This window comes from Delphinapterus leucas, chromosome 2, assembly GCF_059928025.1.
Source record: "Delphinapterus leucas isolate spDelLeu-1000000601 "Yukka" chromosome 2, BTC_Dleu_Yukka2, whole genome shotgun sequence".
Taxonomy (NCBI): domain Eukaryota; kingdom Metazoa; phylum Chordata; class Mammalia; order Artiodactyla; family Monodontidae; genus Delphinapterus; species Delphinapterus leucas.
The window spans coordinates 70,938,051-70,952,483 of NC_143130.1; the positions used below are offsets into that span (position 1 = coordinate 70,938,051).

At 37.1% G+C, this 14,433-nt stretch overlaps 1 protein-coding gene across 7 annotated transcripts in view; it reads left to right on the forward strand.

Moving 5' to 3' along the window:
- Positions 1–14,433, forward strand: part of AAGAB (alpha and gamma adaptin binding protein) — an 89,843-nt gene that overhangs the window by 24,087 nt on the left and 51,323 nt on the right. For all 7 annotated transcript variants that reach the window (XM_089907074.1, XM_089907075.1, XM_022579863.3 and 4 more), the window contains 3 exons: positions 4,701–4,891; positions 5,027–5,123; positions 5,477–5,566. In XM_089907074.1, the coding sequence (XP_089763200.1) occupies positions 4,701–4,891; positions 5,027–5,123; positions 5,477–5,566 (378 nt within the window). The remainder of the gene's footprint in view (positions 1–4,700; positions 4,892–5,026; positions 5,124–5,476; positions 5,567–14,433) is intronic.

Genomic DNA, 14,433 nt, shown 5'->3' on the forward strand with positions numbered 1-14,433 from the left:
TTTTCAACTGTAAGCTCTTAAAATATTTTCTCAGTCCCTTTCTTTTTCTCTTCTTCTTCTGGGACCCCTAAAAATCGAATGTTGGTGAGTTTAATGTTGTCCCAGAGGTCTCTAAAACTGTCCTCAATTCTTTTCATTCTTTTTTCTTTATTCTGCTCTGCAGTAGTTACTTCCACTATTTTATCTTCCAGGTCACTTATCCACCTTCTGTTTCAGTTATTCTGCTATTGATTCTTTCTAGAGCAGTTTTAATTTCATTGATTGTGATACTCATCATGTTTGTTTGCTCTTTAGTTCTTCTTGGACCTTGTTAAACATTTCTTGTGTTTTCTCCATTCTATATCCAAGATTTTGGATCATCTTTACTGTAATTACTCTGAATTCTTTTTCAGGTGGACTGCCTGTTTCCTCTTCATTTGTTTGCTGTGGTGGCTTTTTACCTTGCTTCTTCGTCTGCTGTGTGCTTCGTTTTCTTCTCATTTTGCTTAACTTACTGTGTTTGGAGTCTCCTTTTTGCAGGCTGCAGGTTCTTGGTTCCTGTTGTTTTTGGTGTCTACCCCCAGTGGCTAAGGTTGGTTCAGTGGGCTGTGTAGGCTTCCTGGCGGAGGGGACTAGTGCCTGTTTTCTGGTGGATGACATTCGATCTTGTCTTTCTGGTGGGCAGGACTGTGTCCAGTGGTATGTTTTGGGGTGTCTGTGACCTTGTTATGACTTTAGGCAGCCTCTCTGCTAAGGAATGGGGTTGTGTTCCTGTCTTGCTAGTTGTTTGGCGTAGGGTGTCCAGCACTGTAACTTGCTGGTCGTTGAGTGGAGCTGGGTCTTAGCGTTGTGATGGAGATCTTTGGGAGAGCTTTTGCCATTTGATATTACATGGAGCCGGGAGGTCTCTGGTGGACTAATGTCCTAAACTTGGTTCTCCCACATCAGAGACACAGGCCTGACAGCCAGCCAGAGCACCAAGACCCTGTCAGCCACACGGCTCAGGCGAAAAGGGAGAAAAAAAGAAAGAAAGAAAAAAATAAGATAAAATAGTTTTTTAAAAAAAATAAAAAATAATTATTACAAATAAAAAAATTCAAAAGTAGTAAAAAAGAAAGAAAGAAAGAAGAGAGCAACCAAACCAAAAAACAATCCACCAATGAAAACAAGTGCTAAAAACTATATTTTTTAAAAAAAAAAGATAGAACCCTAGGACAAACGGTAAAAGTAAAGCTATACAGACAAAATCACACAAAGAAGCATACACATACACACTCACAGAAAGAGAAAAAGGAGAAAAAAATATATATCCAGGTACGTGGGGAGTTTCTTGCCTTTCGGGAAGTCTGAGGTCTTCTGCCAGCATTCAGTAGGTGCTCTGTAGGAGTTGTTCCCCATGTAGTTGTATTTCTGATGTATTTGTGGGGAGGAAGGTGATCTCCATGTCTTACTCCTCCACCATCTTGAAAGTCTCTTCCAGACCAGTTCTTCTTAATAACCACATGATGAAAGTTTATCAGTGAAAAAATGCACATGCACACATACACACTTTATATATTATATGTCATTCCTAGCAGGTTTTAAAAAATTTTTAGTATTTATTTATTTATTTTTGGCTGCATTGGGTCTCAGTGGTGGCACACGGGATCCATTGCTCTGCTGCGCAGGCTTCTCTCTAGTTGTGGCACGTGGGTTGCAGAGGGCATGGGCTTACAGTTGCGGCTTGCGGGCTCAGTAGCTGTGGCATGCAGGCCTAGCTGCTCCCTGACATGTGGGACCCTAGTTCCCCGACTAGGCATCAAACCTGCATCCCCCACATTGGAAGGCGGACTCCGAACCACCAGGGAAGTCCCTTCCTAGCAGTTTTGAGACTAAATAATTCCTGCATATCATTTTGTTGAGCAGAAACTACGGCAACGTTCCAAATATATAATCCTAGCTCTGGAATTTAAAATTTAACTTCTAGTTTTCTGTGTCTTACTAATTGTGAGTTTGAGGAATATTTAAACAAATTTTTTAGTTATTGAAGTATAGTTGATTTATAATGTGTTAATTTCTGCTGTACAGCAATGTCATTTGGTTATATATACATTCCTTATCATATTCTTTCCCATTATGATTTATCACAGAATATTGAATATAGTTCCCTGTGCTATACAGTAGGTCCTTTTTGTTTATTCATCTTGTATAGTATAATAGTTTGCATCTGCTAACCCCAAACTCCCAATCCTTCCTTCCCCCACTCCCCTCCCCCTTGGCAACCACAAGTCTGTCCTCTGTGAGTCTGTTTTTGTTTCATAGGTTTATTCATTTGTGTTGTATTTTAGATCCCACATATAAGTGATATCATATGGTATTCGTCTTTCCCTTTCTGAGTTACTTCACTTAGTATGATAATCTCTAGTTGTATTCATGTTGCTGCAAATGGCAATTATTTCATTTTTAAAAAATGGTTGAATAGTATTCCATTTTGTATATGTACCACATCTTCTTTATCCATTCATCTGTTGATGGACATTTAGGTTGTTTCCATGTCTTGGCTATTGTGAATACTGCTGCTATGAACATAGGGATGCATGTATCTTTTCAAATTATAGTTTTGTCCAGATATATGCCTAGGAGTGGAATTGCTGGATTATATAGTAATTCTATTTTTAGTTTTCTGAGGAACCTCCATACTGTTTTCCACAGTGGCTGCACAAACTTACATTCCTACCAACAGTGTAAGAATGTTCCCTTTTCTCCACACCCTCTCAGTATTTGTAATTTGTGGACATTTTAATGGTGGCCTTTCTGACTTAATGAGGTGGTACTTCATTATAGTTTTGATTTGCATATTTCTTATAAATGGCGATGTTGAGCATCTTTTCATGTGCCTACGGGCCATCTGTATGTCTTCTTTGGAGAAATGTCTGTTTAGGTCTTCTGCCCATTTTATGATTGGGCTGTTTTTTTGTTATTGAGTTGTATGAGCTGTTTGTGTATTTGGGAAATTAAGCCTTTGTCAGTCATGTGATTTGCAAATATTTTCTCCCAGTCTACAGGTTTTTTGTTTTGCTTATGGTTTTCTTTGCTCTGCAAAAGCTTGTAAGTTTGATTAGGTCTATTTGTTTATTTTTGCTTTTATATCTATTCCCTTGGGAGACTGATCTAAGAAAATATTGGTACAATTTATGTCAGAGAATGTTTTGCCTATGTTCTCTTCCAGGAGTTTTATGGTGTCATGTCTTATATTTAAGTCTTTTAGCCATTTTGAGTTTATTTTTGTGTACGGTGTGAGGGTATGTTTTAACTTCATTGATTTGCATGCAGCTGTCCAACTTGCCCAGTACTACTTGCTGAAGCGAATGTCTTTTCTCCATTGTATATCCTTGCCTTCTTTGTCAGAGATTAACTGATCGTAGTTGTGTGGGTTTATTTCTGTGCTCTCTATTCTGTTTCATTGATCCATGTCTGTTTTTGTGCCAGTACCGTGCTGTTTTGATTACTGTACTTTTGTAGTGTTGTCTGAAGTCTAGGAGGGTTATGCCTCCTGCTGTGTTCTTTTTCGTGAGGAATATTTTATATGTTCATCTTAGTATGCATTAAAAAGGAGTTTGTGGCCATTTGGCTGTATATTCTTATTATAACCCAGTTAGTGGCCTGTCATTTTACTTCTCTAAGCTAATTTTCCACATCTGTGTAAAATGGAGGTTATGGTTATGGGTATGAGAGATGGGAGTTCGGGTTAGAACAATTTCTGATGTCTCTTCAAGTTCTAAATATTGTATGACATTATGGAAGCAAAATGCTCCAGTGGTTCCATGACCACATCTATATTTGTCCATCATTGACTTGGTAATTTACTGTTAAGAATTTCACTAGTTATACCCATGTTGCACATGGATTTCTGAAAGATTTGGTTCTTTCCTAAATCATTTAATTTGCTTGGCTTTCTATATTAAAATTTGCCAGAGTGTCTTTGTCAACAAGAATTTCTGAAAGATTTGGTTCTTTCCTAAATCATTTAATTTGCTTGGCTTTCTATATTAAAATTTGCCAGAGTGTCTTTGTCAACAAGAATTTCTGAAAGATTTGGTTCTTTCCTAAATCATTTAATTTGCTTGGCTTTCTATATTAAAATTTGCCAGAGTGTCTTTGTCAACAAGAATTTGAGTTGGCTTTCAAAGAATCTGAAGAAGGCTGAATATATATAAATGGAATGGGGTCATTTATCAGTATGCATTCTTTTATTTCATTAGTTGAATTAATGTGTTAGCATTTGGCCCAGGGACTGTGTGTAACTGTTTTGTTACTGGTTTAGCTTTGCTGCTATCTTCCTTTTAGTTTGCAGTAAGTACAAAATAGTTACAAATTCTTGACTATTCTCACAGTCTTCCGGCTTCCATAAAGTATGTAAGCAATACATGTAGCTGTTTTTCTTTCTCTTCTGCTTGCTCTTTACTGGGTGTTTGCTTAGATGACTGTTTTGTTCTCTACTACTATGTAATCTAGTCATAACAGTTTTTATGTTCTTAAAGAAAAAAGCCAATTAATTGAATTAAATTATGTCACCATTACTTTTATAATCAAATGATCAGAGAAGGAAACTATCCTAATAAATCAGAGGCCCTTTGAAATCCTTGCATAAAGAGAATTATTAATCTGGTATCTTACTGAGAAAATTGACCATTGTATATTGGTTTTGTACTTTCCATGGTAATATTGTGTCATTTATTTAGATATCCTTGGAACAGAAGATCTTATTGTGGAAGTGACTGCCAACGATGCCGTGAGGTTTTATCCCTGGACCATTGATAATAAATACTATTCAGCAGATATCAATCTATGTGTGGTGCCTAACAAATTTCTCGTCACTGCAGAGATTGCAGAGTCTGTTCAAGCATTTGTGGTTTACTTTGACAGCATGCAAGTAAGATTTTGTTTTCCATGGACCTTGAATAAGAAATTATTTTGTGCTTGTTTTTTTTAACCTTGCATTTTCTGTGAGTTCTCTTAATGTCTCTTTTTCTGTTTTTGTTTCTATGTTTCTTTCTCCTCCCTCTAGAAATCTGGTCTTGATAGTGTTTCCTCCTGGCTTCCACTGGCAGAAGCATGGTTACCTGAGGTGATGATCTTGGTTTGCGATAGAGTGTCTGAAAATGGTAAGGCACTCCAGTGGGATTGTAGGTGGTACATACGTTGTTATACTTGCCATTCCTTGGTAAACAATACATTGGTTTCCTTAACTTAGAACAGTATATCTTGTGTGATTTTATTACCTTACAAAAATATTTTCAGCTATTTCTCTTTGGAATCTTGCAATATTTACATTTTATTTTTTAAGAACAGACACTTGGGGTTTGAGAAATCATTTTCCTTATATTAATTTATTTAGTACGCCTTCAGAATAACATTGACATTAAAGGTAACACTTTGAGATTGTGGAGAGTATTGCAGCAATATTCATGTTTTATTTTATTTTTGCTTATAAAGAATCTTTTGCATGTTATTTTAGGTGTAAACCGACAGAAGGCTCAAGAGTGGTGTATCAAACATGGCTTTGAATTAGTAGAACTTAGTCCAGAAGAGTTGCCTGAGGAGGATGGTAAGTATTTATGTGTCAGGAGAAAGCATGGCATTTGGATTCAGATATGAGCGATTATTTTAATTCAGGGAAGAAGAATCAAAGTGATATTCAAAACACATTTTTCACTAGCTCTTTGAAAAGATTTGTGCAGAATCCATTGATGCGGTCTGGTAATTGAATAATCCATTTATTTGGTTTTACCACCCATTTTAGGACTTTGGAAATGTTTGTTCTTCTTATGGGTAAAGGTAGAGATTTCTACCTTAAATCTTAGTCATTTTCCCAGTCTCTTATCCTTTCTCTGCTGCCAAAAAAAGGAGGGTTTGATCTATATTCATAAATAGTTAAAGTTTATGTTTCTTATTTTGAATTCCTAGTAACCTGAGGTTGAATTCCCAGGAACCCTAGGGGACATGTCAATACTATTTGTATGTCTTTTGGATATTTGAACCCACAAATAGACCCAGAATGCGCACCCCCGGGGTAACTCTGCACTTACCTGTCTTCTACTATACTTTGGACCTTCTATTTATTCTGCCTCTTTTTCCCCCTTCCCCCATTCCTCTTCTCATCTTTTCTTCCAAGTACAGCTGTGCTAGCTGCTGTAGAATCTACCAAGATAAGATGGGTTTTGGCCCACCAAAACCTTATAATCTGGTATAAGAGCTGAAACAGGTATACAAACAATTGAATTACCAAGTGGAACATCATAAGTATTATAAAAATATGTATATTGGTGCTATGGTGTTTCAGAGACGGAAGAGGTTATTTATCTTCAGAAGTTCAGAGAACACATTGGTATGTGAAATCTCACATGTCAGCAGCTCCATGGGGAGGAAATGGAGAAGGTACTGGACTTAGAGTTAGAGGACTGGTAGCAAGATGCCAGTTGTTGTAAAAGACGTTCTAAGTAGGGCAGCCAACATGAATTAAAGTGCATAGAGAGGCTAAAAGTAATTATTACGTGAAACCTGGATTTTTTAAAAAAAGAAATTAAGAAACGCTTTTCTATATCCTGGCTTATTTAGAAGTTTTGCAAATGTTGTTACCTTAAGGAATAAAGTCCTGCCTGAGAAGAAGAGGACAAAAATGAAAGAAAAAGCCTGATTTTTCTTGCTGTACATTTTTAAGAATATTGAAAATTAATAAGTATAGTTTCTCTTTCATGTTTTTCTAGGACTCCTTAAACTTGTGCCTGCTTCGTGTATGTGAGCATGTGTGTGATTTCTTACTTGTGGCATTAGAATGTTCTCTTCTTCCCATTGTCCTTGAGGGTCAACATTTGAGTCATTTATTTTACCTGTTTTTATTTTGGAATCTGCTCCTTTATACCACTGTGCTTCTCCTTGCCCCCGTCTGAGGAGTGTTCTTGTATTAATTCAGCATAATCTTTTATTTTATTCAATCTTGTTCCTTTATTATGATTTTGTGTCTTGTATATAAGACTCTTTTTTCTTTTTTGGCCATGCTGCACAGCTTGTGGGATCTTAGTTTCCCGACAAGGGATCAAACTGGGGCCCATGGCAGTGAGATTGTGGAGTCCTTACCACTGGAGTGCCATGGAATTTCCTAATCCAGCTTAACCTTAAAATAGATTTCAACATATCATCTTTATGTAAGTTAACTAAAACCTTCCTAGAATGTTTTAATGCAAACTGTTCCCAAGCCATATACCCTCATCCTTTATTGGCATGTGTTATTCAAACATCAGTATGAGACTTTATGCTTCTTTGTATTAAATTCAACTTGTTGATTCTGGCTCTTTATTTCAGATCATATTTTTGGTTCCTGGTTATATCATCTGAAGTATTAGTTATTCTTTCAAGAATTGAATCATTCATAGTTAAGATAAACATAGCTTTTATTTCTTCATTTAAACACTGATGGTGATAAACTCATCTTTGTAGAGTATTTTCAGTTTTACCCTTCCCATATTTCTGTTAGGTTGGTAGGGTGGTATTCTTTAAATGAGTCATCAGTTCATGAGTTACTGTGTCTTTCAGGCACCATGTTAGTTTAGGTAGTGAGAATAAGTAGTGAGTGAGAACTCAGTGAGATATGTCTCCTGCCTTCAAAGAGTTTTTAGTCTAGAGGGGAAGGTTACACCAGTAAATTATTAGTTCCAGTGCATCTCTTCTATGGGAGAGGTGTACATAGTGGTGTCATCCCTACTTTTCTTTGAGAATAGCATGAGTGATTTGCCCTTAATCAAATAGCTAATAAGTTACAGAGCCTGGGTTCACATTCAGATCTTCTGACTTCTAATTCTGTGCTCTTCCTTTTAAACCACCCAGGACTGGGCCAGGCCACTAGAGACAGGTTCTATATGGACTGTGCTCCATAAACTCTTAGGAGACTTTTCTCTTTAAACCCCATGAAAACTATTTCTGCTGTTATTTTCCATATGCAGTCTCACAATGCTCATTAGCTGAAGGATTTCCATTTCCTTTGCACACACTCATATCTATTGGTACACTGTAGCTAAGAATACCACCTTATTATTGGTATACTAACTGGGATTACTGCCCTGTCATTTTGAGTAGTATCAATTAAAGTCCAGAAGCAAAATAGTACCCATACTAAACTAATTAAACTAAGTTGTGTAATTGATGGAAACTAACATTTTCAGGGGAATATGAGTGGATTCCATTCATGAGGTAATGGGGTTGACTTTATTGTATAAATCTTTTATACTGTGTATTTATTTAATTGTTTTAGTTTCTAGAATATTCTTTTTTCAAATTGAAGTATAGTTGATTTACAATGTTGTGTTAATTTCTGCTGTACAGCAAAGTGATTCAGTTATACACGTATATATACATATATATATATGCATTCTTTTTTATATTCTTTTCCATTATGGAAAATATCTCAGGATATTGAATATAGTTCCCTGTGCTATACAGTAGCACCTTGTTGTTTGTTCATTCTATAGTAATGGTTTGCATCTACTAACCCCAAACTCCCAGTCCATCCCTCCCCTACCCCTATGCCCCTTTGTCAACCACAAATCTGTTCTCTATGAGTCAGTTTCTGTTTTGTAGATAGGTTCATTTGTGCCATATTTTATTTTTTAAATTTTTTTATTTTTATAAATTATTATTATTTTTTTTTGGCTGTGTTGGGTCTTCATTGCTGCGCGTGGGCTTTCTCCAGCTGTGGCGAGTGGGGGCTGCTCTTCACTGCAGTGCGTGGGTTTCTCATTGTGGTGGCTTCTCTTGTTGTGGAGTATAGGCTCTAGGCGTGTGGGCTTCAGTAGTTGTGGAGCATGGGCTTCAGTAGTTACGGCTCGTGGGCTCTAGAGTGCAGGCTCAGTAGTTGTGGTGCATGGGCTTAGTTGCTCTGTGGCATGTGGGATCTTCCCAGACCAGGGCTCAAACGCATGTCCCCTCCATTGGCAGGCAGATTCTTAACCATTGCACCACCAGGGAAATCTCTGCCATATTTTAGATTCTACATGTAAATGATATCATAAAATATTTGTCTTTCTCTTTCTGATTTACTTCATTTAGTATGATAATCTCTAGTTGCATCCATGTTGCTGCAAATGGCATTATTTAGTTCTTTTTTATGTCTGAGTGGTATTCCATTGTATATATGTACCACATCTTCTTTATCCATTCATCTGTTGATGGACATGTAGGTTGTTTCCATGTTTTGGCTATTGTGAACAGTGCTGCTGTGAACATAGGGGTGCATGTATCTTTTTGAATTATAGTTTTGTCCAGGTGTATTCCCAGGAGTGGGATTGCTGGATCATGTAGTAATTCTATTTTTAGTTTTCTGAAGGACCTGCATACTGTTTTCCATAGTAGCTGTACCAACTTACATTCCCACCAGCAGTGTAGGAGGGTTCCCTTTTCTCCACATCCTCTCCAACATTTGTTATTTGTAGATTTTTTAACGATGGCCATTCTGACTGGTGTGAGGTGATACCTCATTGTAGTTTTGATTTGCATTTCTCTAATAATTGGTGATGTTGAGCATCTTTTCATGTGCCTACTGGCCATCTGTATGTCTTCTTTGGAGAAATGTCTCTTTCGGTCTTCTGCTCATTTGCGATTGGGTTTGTTTTTTTGTTGTTGGGTTGTACGAACTGTTTATATATTTTGGAGATTAAGCCCTTGTCTCTTGCATCATTTGCAGATATTTTCTCCCATTCTGTAGGTTGTCTTTTCATTTTTTTTTATGGTTCCCTTTGCTGTGCAAAAGCTTGTAAGTTTGATTAATTTTGTTTTTATCTCTATTGCCTTGGGAGACTGACTTAAGAAAACATTGGTACAATTTATGTCAGAGAATGTTTTGCCTATGTTCTCTTCTAGGAGTTTTATGGTGTCATGTCTTATATTTAAGTCTTTAAGCCATTTTGAGTTTATTTTTGTGTATGGTGTGAGGGTGTGTTTTAACTTCATTGATTTGCATGCAGCTGTCCAACTCTCCCAGTACTACTTGCTGAAGCGAATGTCTTTTCTCCATTGTATATTCTTGCCTTCTTTATCAAAGATTAATTGACTGTAGTTGTGTGGGTTTATTTCTGTGCTCTCTACTCTGTTTCATTGATCCGTATGCCTATTTTTTGTACCAATACCACACTGTTTTGATTACTGTAGCTTTTTAGTATTTTCTGAAGTCTGGGAGAGTTATGCCTCCTGCTTTGTTGTTTTTCCTCAGGATTGCGGTAGCAATTCTGGGTTTTTTATGGTTCCACAATAAGATTTTGGATTATTTGTTCTAGTTCTGTGGAAAATGTCATGGTAATTTGATAGGGATCACATTAAATCTGTAAATTGCTTTGGGTAATATTGCCATGTTAACAATATTAATTTATCCAAGAGCATGGGATATCTTTCCATCGCTTTGAATCCTCTTTTATTTCCTTTATTAATGTTTTATAGTTCTCAGCATATAAATCTTTCACCTCCTTGATAAGATTTATTCCTAGGTCCATTTTTTTTTCCTTGGGTGCAATTTTTTTTTTTTTTTTCCCCTGTATACGGGCCTCTCACTGTTGTGGCCTCTCCCGTTGCAGAGCACAGGCTCCAGACGTGCAGGCTCAGCGGCCATGGCTCACGGGCCTAGCCGCTTCGTGGCATGTGGGATCTTCCCGGACCAGGGCACGAATCCGTGTCCCCTGCATCGCAGGTAGACTCTCAACCAGTGCGCCACCAGGGAAGCCCTTAAAAGGAATTTGTTTTTTACAATCCCGTTCTGATATTTCATTGTTAGTGTAAAGGAATGCAACTGATTTCTGAATGTTAATCTCGTATCCTGCTACTTTGCTGAATTAATTTATTATATCTAGTAGTTTTTGTGTGGCGTTCTTAGGGCTTGCTATATATAGTTTCATGTCATCTGCATATAGTGACAATTTTACCTCTTTCCTTCCAATTTGGATACATTTTCTTTTTTGTATCTGATTGCTGTGGCCAGGACTTCCAATATTATGTTGAATAGAAGTGGTGAGACTGGGCATTCTTGTTCCAGATTTTAGAGAGAAGGATTTCAGCTTTTCATCATTGAGCATATTGGCTGTGGGTTTGTCATAAGTAACTTTTATTGTGTTGAGATATGTTCCCTTTATACCCACTTTGGTAAGAGTTTTTATCATTAATGGACGTTGATTTTGTCAGGTGGTTTTTCTGCATCTATTGAGATGATCATGTGGTTTTTGTCTCTTTTGTTGATGTGGTGTATCACATTGATTGATTTGCATATGTTGAACCATCCTTATGAATTTAGGATGAATCCCACTTGGTCATGGTGTATGATCTTTTGTATGTTTTGTTGGATTCAGTTTGCTAATACTTTGTTGAGAATTTTTGCTTCTGTATTCCTCAAAGATACTGGCCTGTAATTTTCTTTTTTGGTGGTATCTTTGTTTGGTTTTGGTATCAGGGTGATAGTGACTTCATAGAATGTCTTCGGGAGTGTTCCCTCCTCTTCAGTGTTTTGGAAGAATTTGAGGATTGGTAAAAGTTCTTTGTATGTTTGGTAGAATTCACCTGTGAAGCCATCTGGTCCTGGATTTTTGTTTGTAGGGAGTTTTTGTTTTTTTTTCTTTTAATTACAGATTCAATTTCACTTCTAATGATAGGTCGTTTTAAATTATCTGTTATATTCTTGATTAAATTTTAATGGGCTGTATGTTTCTAGAAACTTGTTCATTTCTTCTAGGTTGTTGAATTTGTTGGCATATAAATGTTCATAGTATTCTCTTATGGTTGTTTTGTATTTTTGCGATCTTGGTTGATATTTCTCCTTTTTCATTTCTTATTTTGTTTATTTGGGTTCTCTCTCTTTTCTTTGTGGTGAATCTGGCTCTATTGTTTTGTGCCCTAGTATGTCATCAGTCCTAGAGAATATTACATGTGCACTTGAAAAGAATGTGTATTCGGGGTTTTTTGAATATGATGTCCTGAAAATATCAATTAAGTCTAACTGTTCTATTGTATAATTTAGGATATCTGTTGCCTTATTGATTTTCTGTCTAGAAGATCTGTCCATTGATGTGAGTGGGGTGTTAAAGTCACCTACTATTATTGTATTCCTGTCAGTTTTTCCTTTTATGTCTGTTAGTATTTGTTTTATGTATTTGGGTTTTCCTATATTAAGTACATATATGTTGATGAGTGTAAAATCCTCTCCTTTTATTGATCCTTTTGTCATTATATAGTGTCTTTATCTTTCTTTATGGCCTTTGTTTTAAAGTCTATTTTATCTGACGTGAGTATTGCGACCCTCACTTTCTTGTCATTTCCGTTTGCATGATATGTCTTTTTTCCATACCCTCACTTTCAATCTGTGTGTGTCCTTTGCCCTAAAGTGGGTGCCTTGTAGGCAGCATATCGTACTTTCTTGTTTTTTTATCCAGTCTGCCATTCTGTCTTTTGATCGGAGCATTTAGTCCATTGACATTTAAGGTAATTATTGATAAATCTGTATTTATTGCCGTTTTAAACCTTGTTTTCCAGTTGATGCTGTGTTTCTTCTTTGTCCCTTTCTTTTCCTTTTTTGTTTTTCATTTTGTGGTTTGATGATTTTCTTTTATTTTATGCTTGTGTTCTCTTCTTTTTGATTTTGGTGAATCTATTGTATGTTTTTGATTTATGGTTACCCTGTTTTTCAAGTATGTTAACTCCTTACTATATCTGCTTGCTTTAGACTGACAGTCATATAGGCTCAAATGCATTCTAAAAAAAAAAGAATCTACATTTTCTTACTCTCCTCTCCCACGTTTTATGATTTTGATGTCCTCTTTTACATCTTTATGTTTATCCTTTTGCTCTTCCTTGCGTTTATCATCTCTTTCACAAATTGATTAAAAAAATATTTTTTCCATCTGTATACTGGCTTATTTAAGTGATTTACTTTCCAGTTGTGATTTCCTCTTTCCTATATCTTCTTGCTTCTTTTCAAATTAGAGGAGACCTCTGAATATTTCTTTTAGGTTAGGTTTAGTATTGCTGTATTATTTTAGTTTTTGCTTCTCTGAGAAATTCTTTATCTCTCCTATTCTAAATGATAATTTTGCTGGGTAGAGCATTGTAGATTGCAGATTTTTCCCTTTCAAGATTTTAAATATGTTTTTCTACTCCCTTCTGGCCTGTGGTGCTTCTGTAGAGAAATCAGCTGATAGCCTTATGGGGGTTCCCTTGTAATTAACTCTTTGTTTTTCTCTTGCTGCCTTTAGAATCCTCTCTTTATGTTTAACTTTTGCCATTTCGATTGTAATATGTCTTGGTGTAGGTCTGTTAGGGTTCATTTTGTTCCTGACCTTCTGTGCTTTCTGTGTCTGGATAACTGTTTCCTTTTTAGATTTGGGAACTTTTCAGGCATAATTTCTTCAAATACCTTTTCAATCTCTGTTTCTCTTTCTTCTCCTTCTGGAATCCCTGTTATGCATAGAGAGGCACGCTTTATATTATCCTGTGGGTCTTTTTATATTGTTTTCATTTTTTTTCATTTTGCTTTCTGTCTCCTGTTCTGGTTGGGTGATTTTCATTATTTTATCTTCCAGATCACTTATTCATTCTCCTATATTATTCATTCTGCTAGTCATTGCCTTTAGCTCAGCTTTAATCTCGGAAAATGAATTTTCTGATTTTTCTTGGCTCCTCCTTATAGTTTCTAGTTTCTTTTTACAGTAATCTGCATTTCTTTCGGTAGCCTTTCTTAATTCCTTTGGTATTTTCATTACCTCCTTTTTGGACTAGGTGTCTGTTACACTGAAGAGGTCTGTTTCATTGTTCTTTTAGGGGGATTCTCTTGGTCTTTTAACTGGGAGTGGTTTTTCTGCTTCTTCATTTTATGTATATTTCTCTTACTCTGTGAGTTTAGGAAAAAGTTATCTACTGTGATCTTGGAAGGCTATTTATATGCAGGAGCATCCCTGTGTAGCTTGTGTGGGTTTAATGTATTTTGTGCAAGGGCTGCTTTTCATATGGATGCCTTCTGCGTCTTTCCTCAGCATGTGCTGGCTGTTATCCCCTTGATAGGGGGTGTGCAGACGCTGCAGCTCTTGTGCGCTCCCTGTCAAGGGGATAACAGCCTGCAATGGCAGCACTGGCTGGTGCCCACTCCCAGGGCACACGGCAGCGGCTCCTGTGTGCTTCTGGATCCCACAATGGTGGGGGCAGCAATTGGCGCCTGCTCCTGGATCTCTCAGTGCCTGCGGCGGCTCGTGCCTGCCCTGAGAGCTCGTGTAGGCTGTGTCCTGTCACGTGATACCATGCGCATGGGGAAAGAGGCTCCTAAAGCGGTCCTCCCCTCTCCTTGCATGCCCCCCAACAGTGGCACCTTACCTCTGTGGCGGGGACCAGGCTTCTTCCATGTACACCCTTGGTTGTGGCCATACCACACTCCAGCTCCTTCAGGCTATCTCCATG